At 36.1% G+C, this 21,573-nt stretch overlaps 1 protein-coding gene across 2 annotated transcripts in view; it reads right to left on the reverse strand.

The window, feature by feature from the left end:
- Positions 1 to 8,142: 8,142 nt before the first annotated feature.
- The window catches only part of atp9b (ATPase phospholipid transporting 9B), a 51,837-nt gene continuing 38,406 nt past the window's right edge, over positions 8,143 to 21,573 (reverse strand). The window contains exons 19-30 of one of the 2 annotated variants that reach the window (XM_084130300.1): positions 20,403 to 20,573; positions 19,533 to 19,631; positions 18,208 to 18,297; positions 17,972 to 18,116; positions 17,721 to 17,785; positions 15,373 to 15,528; positions 15,142 to 15,206; positions 14,950 to 15,058; positions 14,738 to 14,795; positions 12,770 to 12,973; positions 10,501 to 10,533; positions 8,143 to 10,177 (exon numbers count right to left, since the gene is read on the reverse strand). In XM_084130300.1, coding sequence (XP_083986426.1) covers positions 10,041 to 10,177; positions 10,501 to 10,533; positions 12,770 to 12,973; positions 14,738 to 14,795; positions 14,950 to 15,058; positions 15,142 to 15,206; positions 15,373 to 15,528; positions 17,721 to 17,785; positions 17,972 to 18,116; positions 18,208 to 18,297; positions 19,533 to 19,631; positions 20,403 to 20,573 — 1,332 coding nt within the window. In that variant the 3' untranslated portion in view covers positions 8,143 to 10,040. The remainder of the gene's footprint in view (positions 10,178 to 10,500; positions 10,534 to 12,769; positions 12,974 to 14,737; positions 14,796 to 14,949; positions 15,059 to 15,141; positions 15,207 to 15,372; positions 15,529 to 17,720; positions 17,786 to 17,971; positions 18,117 to 18,207; positions 18,298 to 19,532; positions 19,632 to 20,402; positions 20,574 to 21,573) is intronic. The other variant, XM_084130301.1, reaches the window with a different exon arrangement.

Genomic DNA, 21,573 nt, shown 5'->3' on the forward strand with positions numbered 1-21,573 from the left:
GAATGACGCTGATTTGATGGTGGTCTTCTGGAAAAGACCTCAAGGTTCCAGCTTTTTTGTTTCTTCCCCTTTTCCTTAATAGACAAAACAGATAAAACCAGGTTTGGATGCAGAAGTTGAATTTCAGATGACTAGGGCTCCATGAGCAACTGAAAATATGTATCATGTTTTAAATGCGACCATGGCTAAAACCATGTGAAGACGATAATGCAGAACAAGAAAAGCATGTTGTTTTTTTTGCGTCACAATGGGATTGTAATCAAATGTGTTATTTTAGCCTTTTTACGATGTGCCTTATGAGTCCATGTCGTAAAACCTAGACCACATTTAAAAGTAAGCTGATGAACATATAAAGTGCTTAAAGTAGAAACAGCAACAGCAATTTGAGGTGGTATTTACATGACATGGCCTTGGTTATAGAACTGCCCCCCGCTGTACCTTGGGGCTTCCTGTCTCCACTGAATGCTCTCTTTGACTCGGCACAGTGACGGAATCCCCAAGTCTGTTTCCTGTTGTGTAAGGTTGTTGCCGGGCAACTGTGGCTGTGTTCCAGAGGGGAGGGATTTCATTGGCTCCCACAGGCTGAGTGAGCAAACACAGACCCTCTGCCCAGAGCTCCACTGTAGGGTCCAGACACAACAGTGACTAACTTATCAACAACACAGCGAGTTGAGCAACAAATGGCAGGAAAGTCATTTCAATAGATTTTTAAGAGAGTGGTATTGAGCAAATGCTGCTCTTGAGAATACATTCCCCAACTTTCATGTGCCTTAGTAAACTCGGCAAAAATAATCACACCAAATCGTTAAAACATATAGACCTTCTCAGTCGTGCCTGCAAGAATTCTGGAGAATTTTAACATCACAAAACACAACATTTAGATTGATAGACTGATAGACAGAATGATAGATATATAGAATGACAGACATAACTATAGATATAGTGACAGACAGAATGATAGATATAATGACAGACAGAATGATAGATAGATAGATAGATAGATAGATAGATAGATAGATAGATAGATAGATAGATAGATAGATAGATAGATAGATAGATAGATAGATAGATAGATAGATAGATAGATAGATAGATAGATAGATAGATAGATAGATAGATAGATAGATAGATAGAGAGATAGAAAAATGCTACAGTGAAAAACTGTTAATTGGTTAACAGAAAGTTTCCGTACTATTTACGGTGATAATAACTGTGATAGATCTAACGGTACATTTAATGTAATTTTACTGTAGCCTAACATACCGTTAAATTTACAGTTTTTGAAAGTGAAAAAACAACTCATTGTATAATTTACAGTGAAAAACCGTAAATTGACATTCCTGTGACACTTCACATTTGATGTGTTTTTGTTGAAATAACTATGTTTGTTTCTTCATAGTTTTCTTCGTTTTTTCTAATCAGTTATGTACATTAGGGGTTTATGTTACATTTAATGTTGTTAAATTAATGTTTATTGCATTTTTAAAATTTCATGTGTTACCATGATGGTGTTTAATGTTTGTGTGAATGACACTGTGCAGCTTCTATATATATTAGTATTAACTTTCTTGTGGAAGAACTGCTTGTGTTGAGCTTTGATTGATCATGTGACTCTCATCACTGCTGTGATTGGTGGTTATCAGTGTACAAAACAGATATTAATATTTCAATAGGACGGTAAATTAACATTATATCATATTACTGAAATCCAATGTTAAATATACAGTTTTTTTCCGTAAAAACAACGGGAAGAAATTACCATTTTTTTACAGTATTTTTCCGTTTTTTAACAGAAATTTTCTGGCGCCCCTGCTGCCAGAAAATTGCCGTTTTTTTACGGTTTTTTTTTTTTACAGTGTTTAGAAATAATTGCTGACAAATACAGCTGAAGGTTTTCATCAACAGAAAGTGCTTAGCAAAAGGAGTATCCCAAATCTGTGTCCACCTACAGGAAACACAATGCTTTGGAAAAACAGACACTCTAGAGACAGTAGAAAAACAGTGTGACGCGTGTTGTGCCCCACATGTGGCTGATAAAACAACACAACTGCCCCACAACCTCTGCGGAAATGTCCAGCGCACAAACACATCAAAGGGTGGAGACTCTATACAGGCACGTTCAGCAGATTTGGGTCATTTTAAGCAAATGCAGGAACAGCAAAATTGAGTTTTGATGAAGAAGTGAAGAAAGGTAAATGGAGATATAAAGAGAAGGGGAAGAAAGGAAGATAGAAAGATAGATAAGATGAAAGAGAAAGCTTCCTGGCATGTTAGTGTCAGTGGACCATCACATCTAGAGCGGGGTCGCAGTAAACCACACGTTTCCTGCTGTACAGAGTGTGTGTGGGTGAGTTTGGGTGGAGAGCAAGGCTGATAATCTCAGTAAGTACAATAAACCAGTCAAAGGTTTGGACACACCTGCTTGTTGTAAGCCTATGTAAAATAATATTTTTTAGGATTCTTTGATGACTAGAAATTTCAAAAATCAACATTTATTTGAAAAAGAAATCCTTTGTAGCATTATAAATGATTTTTAACTTTTATTTCATTGTTTTGTTGTTTTCAACATTAATAATAAGAAATGTTTCTTGAGCATTAAATAAGTATATTAGAATGATTTCTGAAGGATCATATCATGTGACACTGAAGACTGAAGTAATGAGACTGAAAATTCAGCTTTGCCATCACAGATAAAAAATAAAAATAAAAACATTTTAAAACATTCAAATACAAAGCACATTTGAGATTGTAATATTTCACAATATTTTTCCCCCCTTTATTTCTAATTAATTAATTAAATGCAGCCTTGGTGAGCACACTTTTTTCAAAAACATTTTGCAAAAAATAAAAATAATAATTCAATGCTGCCTTACATTTTTAAGTATAATCAATTTGGCTGTGCAAGTCATTTCAACTTACATTATATTTAACTGACTAGTTGAATAAATCGCATATAACGTACCTAATTTATTTTTCTCAGTTAAAGTGATGTAAAAAAAAAAAAAAAAAAAGTTTTATTGATCGTTTCATTTTTACACTATAGTGAATATATAGGTGAATATATAAGATAAACTATAAAAATAGTCACAATTTCCTCACAACTATGTTCCTTTTTAGAAAGAAATGATATCTGCAAGGATTTTCAGTCTGTTTCAGGATTTAGACCGTACAATAGTACTGAGACAGCTCTCAGAGTCACAAATGATTTGCTCTTATCATCTGATCGTGGTTGTATCTCTCTATTAGTGTTCCTCAATCTTAGTGCTGCATTTGATACCATTGACCACAACATTCTTTTAAATGGACTCGAAAATTATGTTGGCATTAGTGGAATTGCATTAGCATGGTTTAAATCATACTTATCTGACCATCATCAGTTTGTAGCAGTAAATGAAGAGATTTCTCATCAAAAGTTCAGTATGGCGTACCACAAGGCTCAGTACTAGGACCGTTGCTGTTCACTCTGTACATACTACCCTTGGGAGATATCATTAGGAAGCATGGCATTAGTTTTCACTGTTATGCTGATGATACTCAGCTCTATATTTCTTCGCGCCCTGACGAAACTTACCAATTCACAAAATTAACGGAATGCATAGCTGACATAAAAAAACTGGATGACTAGTAATTTCCTACTACTTAATTCTGAAAAAAACAAGGATTCTAATTATTGGACAAAAAACTTCCTCACGTAATAACCTAGAATACTGTCTAACACTTGATGGCTGCTCTGTCAAGTCTTCGTCATCGGTTAGGAACCTGGGTGTGCTCTTTGATACCAATCTTTCATTTGAAAGTCACGTGTCTAGTATCTTGTAAAACCGCATTTTTCCATCTTAAAAATATCTCTAAATTACGTCATATGCTCTCATTGACTAATGCGGAACAATTAGTTCATGCGTTCATGACATCAAGGCTATATTATTGTAATGCTATTATGGGTGGTTGCCCTGCACGCTTAATAAAACTACAGCTGGTTCAAAACGCAGCAGCTCGAGTTCTTACTAGAACCAGGAAGTATGACCATATTAGCCCAGTTCTGTCAACACTGCATTGGCTCCCTATTAAACATTGTATACATTTTAAAATATTGCTGATTACTTACAAAGCACTAAATGGTTTAGCTCCGCAGTACTTGAGCGAGCTCTTAACGCATTATAGTCCTTCACGTCTATTGCGATCTCAAAATTCCGGCCAGTTGATAATACCTAGTACCTAGAATATCAAAATCGACTGCTGGCGGTATCCTTTTCCTATTTAGCACCAAAACTTTGGAACAGTCTTCCTAACATTGTCCGGGAAGCAGACACACTCTGTCAGTTCACAGCTAGACTAAAAACACATCTCTTTGACCTAGCATACACATAACACATTATAGACTTTTATAATGCAATGTTAGGCTGCATAGATTAGGTCAGCCGGAACTGGGAACACATCCCATAAATCCTGATGTACTTGTTACATCATTAGAAGGATGGCGTCTACGCTAATATTAGTCTCTCTGTTTATCCCGAGATTTACCGCAGTCCGCCGGATCCAGGCCATATCCAGATCTGATGAAGGACCTGCGTCCGGACACGACGACAACGCAGTCCTGAAGTGTCAACTGGTCTCTCCACTGTGAAGGCCTCCTTCCCTTCCCTTTACCTCTCTACAGATAAAACGTTGTCGGGATAATTCCGGTTCACGTGGCTTCGCGGAAGCGATAAAAAATTCTGTATTATACATTTTTCAAGGCTTGTGCCTTGGATTCTATTTCATGGTTTGCGTTCTCGAGCCATCAGGCACTGTTTTGTGCAAATGAGCAGGCCGGATCGCATTAAGGGTTTTCTGTTAGAACGATGTTGAGTTAGCGGCCCCTAAGTTAATAACTAATGATCGTTGCGACGGAAGTGAATCAATCAAAACTAACTTTAGCTGGACAATAACTTTATTCTAGAGCTGCTGTAAAGCCAAAACAATCTTTGTTACTTTAATTTCCTATATATCCTATATATTATATAAATAAAGGTGACTTGAATTGACAATTTCTCTACATGGTAGACTTGTATCATCTTTCTCCAAAACATGTTGGTCACAGTTATTGGCAACCCTAGACCCTTAAATTTTTTTAGTACACCAGGGTGACTAGGAACATGAAATTGTCTAGCTATGACTTCTTGTTTCACAGGAGTTTAAGTATGAGGAAACACAAAGGCCAAATTCCCTTAATCATCCACCACAATGAGTAAAAACAAAGACTATAGTTCTGAGGTGTAGCAAAAGATTGTTGAGCTTTACAAAATAGAAAGTGTTGTAAGAAAATTGGCCCATTTCCACCATCAGAACAATAATTAAGAAGTTCTAATCAACAGGAAATGTTACGAATCTGCCAGGAAGAGGACGTGTGTCTAATATTGTCCTAATGCAGGGCGAGGAGGAAAGTTTGAGTGGCCAAAGACTCTTCAAGGATCACAGATGGAAAAAAAACCCTACATCCCCACATGTTGTTTGGGAGGGTTTCAAGAAAAATCCTCCTTGCTCATCCAAAAACAAACACCAGCAAATTCAGTTGTCAGACACGACTGGATCTTCAAACGGCACAGGGTTCTGTGGTCAGATAAATAAATAAAAAAAATTAAAAAAAGCTTTTTTTGCAGCAAACACGCATCTAGCATGGTTTGGTGCACACAAGGATAAAAAGTACCCCATGTGTACAATTGAATATACCGTTGGATCTTTAATGTTGTGGGCATATTTTTCTGCTGGAGGTCCTGGACATCTTGTTCAGATACATGGCATCGTGGATTCTATCAAATATCAACAGATAAAAAAATCTGCTTCTGCTAGAAATCTTATAATGGGCCGTGATTGGATCTTCCATCGAGACAATGATCAAAAACAAACTCAAAATCAACACAAAAATGTGTCAATGACCACAAAATGAAGCTTCTGCCATGGCTGTACCAGTTCCCTGACCTGAATCCAATAGAAAATGAGTGGGCTGAACTTAAGAGAAGAAGCGCCAACATGGATCTGGGAATCTGAAGGATCTGGAGAGATTCTGGGTGGAGGAATGGTCTCTGATCTCTTGTCAGGTGTTCTCCAAACTCATCAGGCATTATATAGGATAATAATAAAAAGGATATTAATAGGAGAAGACTCAGAGCTGTTATCTTGGCAAAAGGAGATTGCAAAAAGTATTTAATAAAAGGGTGCCAATATTTGTGGCCAACGTGTTTTGGAGAAAAACATTTATTTCATAATGCGATTTCCCCCATACTTTCAATTCTTTTACTTAAATGAAAGGTTCGATTTTTGCTATTTTTTTGAATGAAAGATCAAAAGGATAAACAATGCAGATTTATTTTTACAGCCATTTTTGATCATATTTACCAGGGGTGCCACTAATTCTGACAACAACTGTAAACTGGACACTTGTTGGATGCTTTTCCTTCACTATCTGATCCAACTTACCCATTTTCATAATAATAATAATAATAATAATACAGTGGGATTTGCATTTGTCTACAAAGCTAATTTCAAGAATTAAAGACTTTAGATTAGATTATTCAGTCAAATGTGTCTAAACTTTTGACTGGTGATGAACATCTAAGTGAAAAATCCAAGTAAAAATCCATGAAGATATTGGTCTAATACCTCCTAATTAAAAAAAAAAAAAAAAAAAAAAAAAAAAAAAAATCAATAAATGCAGATTAAATACCCAGACAGCAACATAGTGTCAGCCCAGATACGGACCACATCTGATACGTGTGGAATCCACATGTACCAGATGTGGGCCGGATCTTGTCCGACACTACTGTATGTTGCTGTCTGGGTATACAAAAGCTACAATAACATCAGATATGTTGACATCCCTCAAAGAGACTAAAATAAAATAAGAGAGCAAAATTGACAAAGCAAACTTAACAAGCAATAGTAAAATATGCAGTTTTACATGTGGACAGAAACCAGGGGTCATACAACTCTGAAAGCCTATTGTTGAACAGCAATCTTACCAGCAGATGTAGTTTCCATGTGGGCCCAAAGTGTGTCTTCAGTGAAACTGTGTAAATGCCGCCCTCTAGTGGTTAGAAGCAATACATACAAATAAATGTGTGGCACAGTACGTTAAGCAGTGCTTCAGAAATGCAAGCTTATACTCACTCAAATTGCGACTTCCCATGTATGTTTGTCATAGTTTCAGACATTTTGAAATTAACTTAAAATGAGTATGCTAAAAAAAGGGCCAAAAAATCAAATATATATTTTTTGTTTTTTTGTTGTTATTCTCCAACAAAGGGTCAGTGTTTAAGAACACCTTTTTTTACTCACCTGTTTACTCACATTCTACTTAGCAAAAAAAAAAGGTTTGGTGGGGTTCTATACAGAACCCTAGGGTTTTTGACTCAATTTTAAAGAACCCTTTATGCCAAAAAGGTTCTATACAAGGAGAAATGTCTTAAATGATTGCATAATACTCATGTTTATCAGGTTATTTCAGTTTTTTTCCTAGTGATTAGGTACGTTTATGAGCTGCTTAATTAATACAAATTAATCAAAATTAAAAATTGATCAAAACAAAATTCATAAAATGATCCCATGATTGGAATCCCCTAAAAGCCTGACACACAACCCTTCTATATAGAACCTTTTCTTCTAAGAGTGTATATGAAGCAATCTTTTTGAAAACACATATATTCAGTATTAATTTTCTAGCAATTAAATTACAAATGTAATGATAATAAAACAATCAAACAAAAATGGCTACAGGGTTAAAGATTCAGCCATTAATCTGTAACTTGTTTGGAGCAGAGTTTTTAACTCAAATTTCCCATAATGAAAAAAGCAACAACATGACAATTCTTAAGAAAAAGAGTTGAACGGTCGAGCTTCATAAAGTCAAATCAACATTTTAATTTGACAAGCCAATTAAATAACTAAAACTAGCTACATTTCATACAGTCAATTTGATGCTAGAAAAGTATATTTTATATATCTAATAGTTTTCTCTTAAAAAAAAATACATTGGATTTGTGCCTATTAGTTCACCAGTGTATACTTTGTATGTAAAAAGTGCTACCAAATATGGATGTATGACATATGTATTAGCACACCACTAAAAACATTGAGAGCCCTTAAAAGAAGCACCCACTAGACCACTTGGAAACATATTGCTCTTTAATCAGACATCAATAATCATTAAAATGTTAAATTATACTGCTGATGACACTGAGAGAACGCCCACAGTCGCAGTAACGCCACAGAAATATCACATTTTCTATTGTGTCAGTCAATAAAAAAAAGCAGGAGAAACAAAAGCAAAGTAGTCAAATAATAAATAAGCTATTGTTGTTAGGCTGTTACAGGGTTAATTGAAGGTTTATATACAGTAAAATATATCAGTTAGTGGTTTTCCTGAGTACAGTACAACTCTGCGTCTTCAAAGCACAACTGCAATCCACCATTACGCACAGCAAGAAAGGAAGAGCGTACGGCACACACGTTGCTTGGCATTGTCTCATTCAGTATTGTAAACACACTCGCACACTCGGTATAGAAAATAAAGTGAATGATAAAACTCATTCCTCATACCAGCTGACTTATATCATAAAGATAAGGCAAGATGATCTTACACATTATTGAACCAACTTCACACCGTCAGCACAGTCAAAGCAAAAAATAGCGAAACTCCGAAATAAATGGCGCCATTGTCTATAAAAAAGTAACTGATGATGAGCAAGTGCCATAGGTGATTTAAGAAATGCAAAAATTACAGTGCACCTCTAAGCAGCTTAGGACATCCTAATACTTTTTGTTTTCAGTTTTTACAATCTTAAATAAGTCATTGATTTATAACACCAATCCAACAAAAGCACATTCTTGTTTTCAATGACGTGGCGTTACAAGTCATGCAATCAATCAAGTTTGATTGTCAAATGTCAAAACGTCGATTGTGAAGTTTACACAATGTCATTTAGGATGTCAGGTTGAGAGGACCGTTGTTCCCAGAACAAATAGTTCCCTCTGTAAGAACACACGCTGTGCTCTGGTTTACATTTACACAGTTTTTTTGCAGCAGGATCATATGGCAGCAGCAGCCACAGCACAACAGGAAACAAGAGCTGCCCGAAGTACACACTCATGCAATCAGAACACTCCAATCACAACCACAGGTATTTACCAAGCCCCGCCCCCACACAGATCTCATTAATAATAAAGTTAACGACGCAAAATGTGCCAAAATCAGATGGAAAAGTGCTGATGGGTATGATAATACTAATACTTCACGTTCATTAAAGATGAAATTGTATCATTATATACCAACAATAAAAATAAAAAAGGTTAAAAATGCCTAATCTATTTGATAAAAAACTGATTTTGCCTTCACATACATTTACGGTAAGTAAAAAGTGACAGTTTTGGGACCATTCCAGTCATTCCAGTGTGGGTGCCCTAAACAACCCTTTTATTCTATCTCGTCTTTCTTTGTGCTTAAGCCTTTTCAAGTACTCAATACTACTCACCGTTTTATCCTACAACTGTCCCACCATCTTTAAATGATGAGCACTCATATTAATCCAACGGAAAAAGTTCATATATATACACAAACAAATCACATTATGTCACTGAAGCACACATAAACCGCATCATAAAGCACTTTTGGGATAGTTTATGCAAAAATGAAAATTTGGTCATTATTCACTCACCCTCATGTCATTCCAAACAGATAGGAGTTTCCTTTAAGATCAAACACAAAAGTTAAGACTGTGTTGTAGGTGCAGTTTTGGAGTATGACAGTTTTTCCAATGTATGGAAAAGAGCAGCGTGAACATTCTGCTAAACTTCTCTTTTTGTGTTCCACAGAAAACACAGCAAGCCATTAAGGTTTGGAACAACGTGAGGGTGAGCAAATGATATCAGGCTGTTCATTTTTGGGTGAACTAAAATCCAGCAATAATAAAAAAGGATCAGATCCGTTTCAAAAGTGTTTGATGTAGCCGTCACATGTGCTTATATATGTGTCTGCATGCCTTTTGACACCGTAATGTATGGAAAGCTCAGGAGGAAAGTTTGGAATAACTGGGAGGGGAGAACTTCCGCTTCAGGTATTTGATGATGTAGAGCGGCAGACAGCTGACCAGTGTGATGACGCACACCTTCCACAAGAACGCCCGTGTTGTGATAAACGAAATATCTGAAGACAAACAAAACATAAGAGGAAAATCAAACATCAGGGTCAAAGTGACTCTTCATGCTGGTTTATATCATCAAGGAGTACGTTTTCACGTTACAAAAAAAAGAGGCTATGGATGAAGTGGACGGGATGCACTGCAACGATGGAATGTTCTGAAAAATGAGTAATCACGGGGTTACGACACATTTGAATGACTCCTTCTCATCCAGGGGCCCACACCACACGAGAGTGAAACTCGAGGGAGGAGAACGGATATGTTTGTGGAGGCAGGAAATGATAGCTGGTGAAACAACAGAGAGAACACAGGGGAAAGACAAACCTACCCAGGAAAGCTCCTAAGGTCACACGACCTATGCCTAAAGCACAGTCACAAAACAGAGATGGAGAGAAAGAAGAAAGAGCTTAAAAGTTGAGCTTACAGTGAGCGCACCAGTCTGAACTAATGTGTGTTTGGTTGAAACACTGAAAACAGAGCTTTACAGAGGACATTTTTCACTTATTTGGCCTTTTATTTACGTGTGAAGGAAACAGACCAGCGGACCATATCATTAAAGGTGAAGAGAGGCAGACAGATAGAATAATATTAAAAAAAAAAAATGAATACATAAAAAAAAAAATAATGATTTGTTGTTTTAATTTACTTACTTTACTACTACAAAAAAAAAAAAAATATATATATATAATAATAATAATAATAATAATAATAAATATATATATATATATATATATATATATATATATATATATATACATATATACATATACATATATATATATATATATATATATATATATAGAATATTTAAGGAACAGGTAGACTGGTAAGAAATAAATCAATTCAGTAAGATAAAAATTCAATAAATAATATTTTTATTTATATTAAAATTAATATAACAAATAATAAACAAAAATAAATCAATAAATGAATAGATAAACAGACAGACAAATAAATGGATGGATGGATAGCTAGATAAACAATATAATATTATTTTTGGTTTGAATTTACCTGTATAGTGCGTGGATAATTATTATGCAAGTTGATATTCTGATCATATTTTTTATCTAAGCACATTTTACAAATTCCAAACCACATCAATCTTAATAACTACAATTAATTTGATATTAAATCTTTTATAAGTGAAAAATGCCTTATATTCAGGTGTGCATAATTATTAGACTTTAGATTTTATTAGACTAGATTTTCTTTTACATGTAAAATGGGATACAAAGAGATTCAACTCGCTCTGAAAAGCCCAAAATGATTAAATACTCATGAGAAGGATGCAATACTAATGCAACACTAGAAATTGCAAAATTAAGGTGTGACCAATGGACAGCAAAATGCTCGTTGGTTCAGCAGAGTGGTTCAAAAACAAGCCAAGAAGAAAAGACACGTTAGCCGTAAAGAATTAGGCGTGAAAGCATCAGGAACCCTTTAGTCTCCAGTGCCACCATTTTCCAGACCTGCAACTGGAGTCCTACCAGGATCTCAGAGACTTTGCTGAGGGAAAGAATCCTGAAATATGACCCACATTTAATAATAAATTACAAGCTAAACCGTGAAATACATGAAGACTGTTTATAGACAACCTATCTGTCTGAAGGCTTTATAGACAGATAAGTTGAGTGTGACTCTTGAGGGACCAGCACCAGTTCAAGTCAGACAAACAGCAGCGGTGGCGAGGGAGTCCTGCTGTGAGCTGCTACTAGCAATGAGCAAGACGTAGGAGATGGACTTAAAATCAACTCCCAAAACTTACTGCCAGATAAATTCTTCAAACAGTGGTACTAGAGGATGTCATGCTGGTCCCTCAAGAGTCATTCCCAACCTATCTGTCTATAACGCCAATAAAAACATTTATTTCTTCATGTATTTCACAACACTTCAGCTTGTGATTCTTATTAAGTGTGAGTCATATTTCAGGATTCTTTCTCTTAGCAAAGTCTCTGAGATCCTGGTAGGACTGGAGGTGGCACTGGAGACTAAGGGGTTCCTTATATGCTTTCACACCTAATTCTTTACCTTAATTACACATTTTTTGCAGTTAACATGTGCCTTTTCTTCTTGGCTTGTTTTTTGTATGACTCTGCTGAACCAACAAGCATTTTGCTGTCCATTGGTCACACCTTAATTTAGCAATTTCTAGTGTTGCATCCTTCTCACGAGCATTTAATTTTTGACTTTTCAGAGCGAGTTAAATCTTTTTTTTTAGCCCATTTTACCTGTAAAAGAAAACCTGCTTGATAATTATGCACCTGAATATAAGGCGCTTTTCACTTCCAGCCTTCCTTAACAATTATATATCACTTATAAATGATTAAATACAAAATTAAGAGTAGTTATTAAGATTGATGTGGTTTGGAATTGGTATAATGTGCTTCGGAAAAAAAATATGATCAGAACATCAACTTGCATAATAATTATGCACGCACTGTATAAATGAAAATAATGAAAATATAAAAAAAGTGAATAAAAGCTAAAAACATGTAGATAGGTAAATAATATATTAATAATATGCAAAATAATTTAGATAAAATAAATAATAAAACAAGAATTTTCGAAAAATGTGTTGCACTGCTGTCCGTTCTTACCAAAGTATTCGTTTAAGAAGGCGAGGGAAGCAACGTAGCAGCATAGACTTATCATTTCGGCTACGACCATGAGCCAGTGCCAGGTGCGGACAGTCAGCGCCACCATCAGCAGCTCCGTCAGGATCAGAGCAGTGAAAGAGATTGCCACCACATGCACGAACTCCTGATCAAACAGCACCAGGGCCCCGTACATCAGGATGCCCCCTGGTGGACAAACAGAAGATGTGTTTGAGTTGAACTAACAAGGACTGAGATGTTGCTAAGATGTCAGTTTAGTGTTATAGGCCTGGTTTCACAGACAAGGCTTAGAATAATCCAGGATTAAGCCTTGGTTTAATTAGGACATTTAAGTAGCTTTTATAAACGTGCCTTAGAAAAAAACATTACTGGCGTGCATCTTGAGACAAAACAATGGTACTGACATATTTTTAGATATGTCAGTGCAAGTTGCGTTCAGTTGATACAGCTCAAACATGCATTCTAGGACTAGGCTTAAGCCTTGTCTGTGAAACCAGGGGGATAATGAGTATAAAAACATGTGCATGAAACACATTAGTGGTTATTAAATGAAACGGGAATAACTAACTAACAAAAAAAAAAAAAAAAAATATCAAAGACCTCCTTTAGACCTGACAAATCCATAAGGTTTACTGATGTCCATCAAGAATGAGTTTCTTCCGTGATTTCTTGACCCTCGCTCATGGTCTGATCCCAATTCACACATGAGCGCGTCGAGCCCTGACCCCTACTCAAAAGCCTCCACGCTCACTCGGCTCCTCAGCCTACTGTAACCGTCTCTGCTTTCATTTTAATCATAAATGCCAGCGCAATCCAGCCTAATGGCCTCTAACTGATCACATAATTGCCTCTCTTCATACGGCGAACATTCCTCAGGGTTACTCTCTGGACTAAATGAAATCTTTGCTCATATTTCCCTGTTGTTCTTGTCTCTCTGTATTAAGGTTTAATTAAAAAGCAGGAGCTGTCAGACGGGGACACTGATCTCTCTTGCTCGCTGCGCGGATCGATTTACAGTGCGGATAAGGCAGCCGTGTGCGCGTGAGAGCTGGCGGCGGTCCGAAAATCACATTCATGAAAAGAACTCGGCTGAATTTGCGGTAGAATTGCGCTTCAAGGTTTATATCTTTGATGAAACGTTCACAGATTTATTTGTAGAGAACGTATCCGTTTATGGTTAGTTTATATATGTCATGTTATCTCAGATTGGACTGGCTTTTTTAAGTTTACATTTCTCTTTTATGTTTGTTCAGTGAATTTTGAGTACTGAGACAATCCAACTGGAGGAACCCAGGCACAATGGCGGTAGCTCATGCATCACTCCTCCTGGGATTCCAACCTAAGCCTAAAAGGAAATTGGTGTAAACCTTTTCGATTCCTACAGCATTAGACCAGCATAATACTATTAATAGAAAACTATAAACTCGAACCAGTTTCGTTCATTTTCTTTGATCGTTTCAATACGATTGCCATTCTCGATTAAATTACCTGATGTATAATAAAAACTAATTTTAGTAATGACTTGATTGGATTTGAAACAAATGGATTATTTACACTAACGATTCAAAACTTTGGGGTCGTTAAGATTTTTTTATGTTTTTGAAAGTTTCATGGTCACAAAGGCTGCATTTATTTGATCAAAATACTGTAAAAAACAGTAATATTGTGAAATATTATTACAATTCAAAATAAGTTTTTTTTTTATGTTTTAAATTATAATTTATGACCGGCTTCTTTATTAATTGAACTGTAGAAAATTATGTTGACATATAAATAAATAATAATAATAAGAAGAAGAAGAAGAACCTGAAGTATTGATTTAGTACAGTGAGAAAAAAAAAAGAATCACAACATATTGATATATAATTGTATCATTGTATGAGAGTAAAGGTTATTGTTGTTGTTTACAATCAAACTAAAATATAACAACAACATTGTCCATCCATTTACCTTGATATACACTTATCAAAACCCAAATCAGGAAGGTCTTAAAGGACAGGGAACGGCCCTAGTGGAGGGAAAACCAAAGTCAGCACCGCTGTCATGCAGCAAACACAAACTCATGCCTTCATTCCTGTAACTTATATCATGTTTATCATGCAGATATTTGAGCTGATGGTTAGTTCTGATGATTACTGTTATAATGTCTGATAAGTTGTTACCTTGGTGAGGTCTTTATAGAGCTCAGGATACAGCAGAGCCATTTCAGGCTTTACATCCTGATCCAGCACCAGAGAAAAGACAGGGAACATGGTGTAGATGGTGGCATAACTGGGAACAAATAAGCAAAATGTTAGGAAATCATTGTAAAAGGCAACTATGATGTCCAAAAGTGCTGTGTAGCCTTTACTTACCCCACCATGAGGAAACCTTGGTATAGAGGAACAGATGCGAAATAGAAAATAGAAGAAAACACAGCCTGAACGGGAAAACACAAATTTAAATCAAGATGTCAGCACTTCAAATCAAGAGGCAGCAACATAAGTGTAGTGAGAGCAAGCCAATTTACTGTACTGACACTGGTCACTTCAGTGAACACTATATGACAACATTTACATGAGGCTCTACTTGTCTCTGTGTGTTACCTGCATGGTGGAGATGATCATGCCACGGTGCATGACAAACTGGCCAAGAGCTGCTGAACGTTTGTAGCTGTTGCGGCCATGTACCATTAGCAGTCTGCCGATGTGCTTGAACTGGGTAATGGAGAAATCTGCCGCCAGAGACGCCTGCTTTCCCTCCTGAAACACAAGTTTAGTTTTCAAATGACATAATGCACTTATGTGAACTCTGAAATAGTATACTGTTACTGTTCTTTTGTTATTATTTATTAAATAAATACATTTTATTTAGACTAGGTAGGAGCAATTATTAAAGGTACTGTATATGAAAATGTCTCTGTAAATTATGTTTTCTAAAACTAAGAATGGATGAATGTCACGAAACCGTTCATGAACATGCGGATCATATTTTACCTCAAAATCAAAAGAAATAATAGCAAAAAAGGAATGCAAAAAAAATGAAAATTCAGGTCAGAAACCGAAAATGCTTTTTAAAAATGACTTATTTCTTATTTTAAATGAGCATTTTTTTTATGGCTCTGAGGCTCTGAGATCTGCACACAAAAACAGTTGGTTTCACCACCACTCAAAACCAAAATAAATAGTGTTCCAACCAATCACCGACAGGGGTGGGTGTTGTGAGGTTTTGCGCTCGTGCACGGCTGCCTATGACGGCTGCACGCGAAAACCTCACAACACCCACACCTGTCGGTGATTGGTTGGAACACTATTTATTTTGGTTTTGAGTGGTGGTTTTTGTGTGCAGATCTCAGAGCCTAGGCTGCCTACAGAGACGCGTTTTTTTTGACGGCATGCTTATGGGGCGGGCAGCTAGCGGATCGTTAGGAAAGATTAGATGAATGTGATCATTTATGTTTGGGCCTGAAATCGCTGATACAACCTTTAATATAATTTTTTTTATGAATTTTAAAAAATACAAGCCAATAAAATAACCACACTTTTATTGAAAGTAACACAATTAAATATCAATATATTATTTTTTATTCAGATCTTTGCAACAATCAGATTTAACGGATTTAAAAAAATGTTTTTTTAAAATGTATAGTCCTACAAAGCGACTCTTATTACAGCATTTAAGCAGAGTGGAGAGCATATCAGTGAGTGAGAGGGTAGTGTCATTTTAACAGCGTTGCCCAGTATGGCTATACCACACCATGTTACAACACAGTAGGGCTATTGCACTACTAAATAGAAATGTCATGTCGGCGCAACACTTTTTTCTTTTTTTTCTTTCGAAAAGCATGAGTGGTACATGAGCATAGGCCATGACCAACTGAGCAGAGTGCATGTGCAAAGAGCAGAATATTGAGGGGAGCGCCACACAGTGATAACGGCTAGAGCGAGAGTGAAACCTGGGCAGGGCGGTATATATTTTTTGTTTTTAGTTTTTCTCTTTTGGCCAAAAAACGAAAATGCTATTTTCAGCAGCCGAAAATGCGGCACATCCCCAGTAAAAAAAATATAGCTGCAAGCAGCAATTAAGGGGCCAAACACAAAAAAGTCATGAGTTATGCAAGCATGCCTGGGAGCATCAGACCAACTGCAACAATGAATAATTAAAGACATTTTAGATTATTTTAGATATTTAGATGTTATAAGCAAAAAAATCTCCTGACCACTAGGTGGTGTTGTGCCAAAACCGTGCAGGTATATGCAACTGGTCATGGTTGTCATAACACACACCAAGTGGTCTGAATACGCTAAAGAGTTACGGAAATATAGCCTCACGTCCACTTTGGTGCTCTTCGTCAAAGTCATTTGCACGTTATTCATAAGCGGTTTGACAAATCAACTTGAATTCCAAAATTTTTTGTCAGCATGACGATGATCTGATTGAAAATCGGAGCAATGGTCTAGGAGGAGTTTGAAAAATAGTTTTTTCGTGAAATTCAAAATGGCAGAAAATTCGTTACAGGTTGCATCCGAATCGTCTTGAGCCAAGGGATCAGAGTAATAAATAATTTTGTGTCTAGCCCTTATGTTAAAAAGTTGTACTTTTGACAGTTTGTGGCATTAGAGGGTTTGAGTTAGAGACTTTTGCTATGGTGACTGTCCTCAATCTGTGTGCCAAATTTCATAACTTTCCTACAAGAGGTTCTATGGGCTGCCATAGACTTACATGGCGGAAGAGGAAGAAGATGATTTAAAAATAATCTAACGAGCATCACCAATATAAGATATCACCAATATCACCAATGATAGCAAAAGGAATTAGATGCAAAGAGGTAAAACACCTAGACGCATTAAGATAGAGAGAATTTATTTGGAGGGGAAAATGTGGTTCATTAAAGATGAACTGAAAAGTTACAGCAACAGGAAAAGACAATCTAAGTTAATGAGAAATACCTTACCTTCCCTTCAATACCAATACCACAGTCTGCTGCTTGGATCATGCTGACATCATTTCCTCCATCGCCTGAGCACAGAGATCAGAAAGATGATAGCGGGAAAACATGAGAAGACACTGTGAAGACAGTCATCTTTACCGCTCTGAAAGATTCATGTGCTTGGAGAGAGTTCGGTTTAAGTGGGTTTTGTCGCAGCTACTAGATGATGGGACTTAAAGCTCAACAGACTAAAGAGAGAAGCGGAGAGGACTGACCTATGGCACATGTTCTGTTGGCTGTATGTTGCTGTAACAATCGAACTATTTGAGCTTTCTGCGTGGGAGAGCAGCGACAGCAAACCACAGCGGGGCACTGACACGCCAGCTCCACAAATTCATGCTCGTAGTACCGCAGACAGACCTGATGGGACACACATAGAGAGATGAGAACATCAATCCTGAATGATCGTACATGATTGTGTTGAATATATGGAATATTTCAGGTGTTTTACTTCCAGAGAGTCTCCTGATATGACCAGTGCACAGTCGTGTTTCCTCCTGAAGGCGTTCAGCTCCAGATGAGCCTCGCCCCTATTGGACACCTACCAAAAAAAACATAAAAGACATCCTATTACTAAAGCCATGTTCAGACTGTCAGTCCAAATCCACTTACTGGAATCTGATCTATGGAATGGAGATCTGATCTATGGCTATGTTCACACTGCAAGCCTTAATGCTCAAATCTTTTTTATTGCTCAGATATGATTTTTTTTTTTTTTTTAATGTGGCCGATATCAGATTCCAGCGTGAACTGATCCGAACTGACCCGCATGCGCAAAAGAACAATAACAAGATGGCAAGCAGCAAACTGTCATACGGAAGTAAACATGGAGGTTACTGAAGTCAGCTTTTCCAGTTCATTTATAATGTGCCGCGGAAGTGAAGGATGAAGACGAGGATGTGGAGAAAGAGAGCAAAGTTTTTCTAGATTTCCCTCGAGTTTCGCTTATATAGAGCTGTCACCGTGATACTTAGACCTCACTGTCCCTCCACTGACTACTGTCACGGCTGTCTTCCATATTAACCGAATGACCTAAGAACTACTGGTATGTAAAATCTTTGGAGGGACTCTCGTCAGCACTTAATTGTGATGCATGTTGATCTAGAGTGACATAAATGTTGCATGAATTCAGATATAACCATTCAGATTGAGGTCACACTGCAAAACATCCAACCTGTATCTGATTTAGATGATTTAGAAGAATCTAGAAAAATCTGATTCAATGTGGATTGCGTGGTTCACACTGTAATGAAAAAAACAAAACAACAACAAAACAGAACTCACATATGAGCAAAAAAAATTGGGCCACTTTTGCCTGCAATCTGAACGTAGCCTAAATTATTGACCTGCCAACAGAATTTGACACCCCTGGTTCCAAACTGTGTAGATCCCATTTGTGTGTCTCGTGGCTATTTTTTTTTAGTTTTCTAGAATATATGCATTGGTTTTCTACACCAAAACCACATCCTTGTTTCTGCATTGACGTCAGACGTGTTTACGTTTACGTGGCATGAGAAAGTGCCATAAAGGCAGAAAAGCTACATGAAATCCAATCAGTGGCCAGACTGAAACGGATTTCCAGAAAAAAGATTTAAATAGAATTTCAAACCACTGCAGCTTGAAACGGATTTGTCCATTTTTTTATTGCCCACACTATGTTCGGTGAAAAAAAATCTGATTTGGACTGACAGTCTGAACAAGGCTTAAAACACCACAGAGGTTTCACTCTAAATCCATTACAGTTAAAATCCAAATGATCAGTGGTTATGATCCTACCGGTCTGAAGATATGGATGTCTTGATTTCTGGACACTAAGTGGGAGCTTTTGGCGATACATGTAGCAGTTTCCAGCTTGTCTCCGGTCAACATCCAGATCTGAAACATTAAGAAGAACCCAATGGTCAATATTAACCCTATAAAGCCTGAAATATGAAATCATAGAAAAAAATTTAATGGAAAATGTTATTGAATGAACATTTAGACAAAATATAAAAAAAATAAAATCATAATTAAAAAGTCTGAATATGTGTTGTTGAGTATTATATAGAGCATTATATTTAATACATCAGGCTTTTATTCAAGGATGAAAAAAACATCTTAAAGAGGCACAAATTGAGCAAAAAAATGCAATTTAGTGCAGTTTCTGATATGTATATGGCCAAAAAGTAAGATGGAATTCTAATAGCTTGTAATGTAAATCAATGAGATGTTTATAAATATTGGTTGTATCTCCCAATATTATGTCTTAGTAAGATGGCGTTAAAATGCGCCATTTTATGATCAATGTTCTGCAGTTCTCATTGTGGGGGGGCAAACCATATAATGCAATACAATACAATGATGACTAAGAGATGGCCAGATGCATCATATTTTATACTCACATTTTAATAAGATTTTCCACCAAAAAAAAAATATATATATTCATGGATAATCAAGTGAACCTAAGAGTTCACCTTGAAATATTACTAACAATATAAAAATGTATTCTTACATTTACTTCTTAAAAATTCACATCACTGATTTCACATCAAAAAGACAGTATGTACAGTGCATATACAGTAGGCTTTATAGGGTTAAATTCTCAATATGTATATGGGCCTAGTGTTTGGGTGTTCAAATACTTTTGGCCATATGACGTATGTGTACCTTGATCCCAGCATTGCGGAGGAGCTCCAGTGTGGGCCGGACATCCGCCTGCAGCTGATCTTCCACTCCAGTGAGACACAGAAGCTCCATCTCTCTCTCCAGACTCTCCACCACTGCCGCCACCTTCAGGGCGCGATCATGGATACTCAACTTTGCCTGATTATAACGGCTCTGGATAGATCATAGAGATGGATAAAATCTGTGTTAAGTTATAAGGATTTTAAATTGGCCTTTCTTCAGTAGAATTAGAATTGGTCAATTTGATTTGAGTCGGTTCAAACTGACCAATGAATAAATTTCAAAATCTGATTCAATGATTTGTTTGCAACAGCAACACAAGTGACATTATTCATATATTAAAAGGATTAAATAAAAATGTCCTGTAAAAATTGCTGCATATTACTATTCAAAAGTTTGGGGTTGCTGATTAAAAAAAACCTTTTGTTCAGTACAGATGCATTAAATTAATCAAAAGTGATAGTAAATACATTTATAATGTAAAAAGGATTTCTATTTCAAATAAATGATGTTCTTTTAAACATAATACTCTAAGAATACCTTTACATCAAAACATCAAAATGCATCACTGTTTTCAACACTGATAATAATTAGAAATTATTCTTGAGCAACAAATCAACTTTTCAGAATAAACACTGAATGATCATGTGACACTGAAGACTGGAGTAATGGTATGGTATGGAATATGGTATGGGAATAAATTACATTTTAAAATATATAAAAATAGAAATTAGTTGTACTAATATATCACAGGATTATAGTTTTTCTGTGTTTTTAATCAAATAAATATCTTGGTGACCATGAAAAAATTTCTTTAAAAAAATATTTGAAAAGAATCTTACACACCCCAAACTTTTGAACAGTAGAGTATATGAACAGTATATTGGTTCTAAATTAATAAAACATAATTAAATATATGTTTTCCTTGTGTTTGTTTGATTAAAACATGTGGGAAATATGCCTAGATCATTTATAATTCTCTTTTACTGCATTTTATTTATTACATGAAACAATTTGTATTTACTTGTCACCAATAACTGTTTGCTTGAAATGATGGTTCCTCTGCTCGAGTACAAAAATCACAACTTCAAACTATTTCAAAGCAAATCCATGAATTCTAAAAAGCTGAAAAATATCAAGATATATATTAACC

This window comes from Abramis brama, assembly GCF_963993115.1.
Source record: "Abramis brama genome assembly, chromosome: 12".
NCBI classification, from domain to species: Eukaryota; Metazoa; Chordata; class Actinopteri; order Cypriniformes; family Leuciscidae; genus Abramis; species Abramis brama.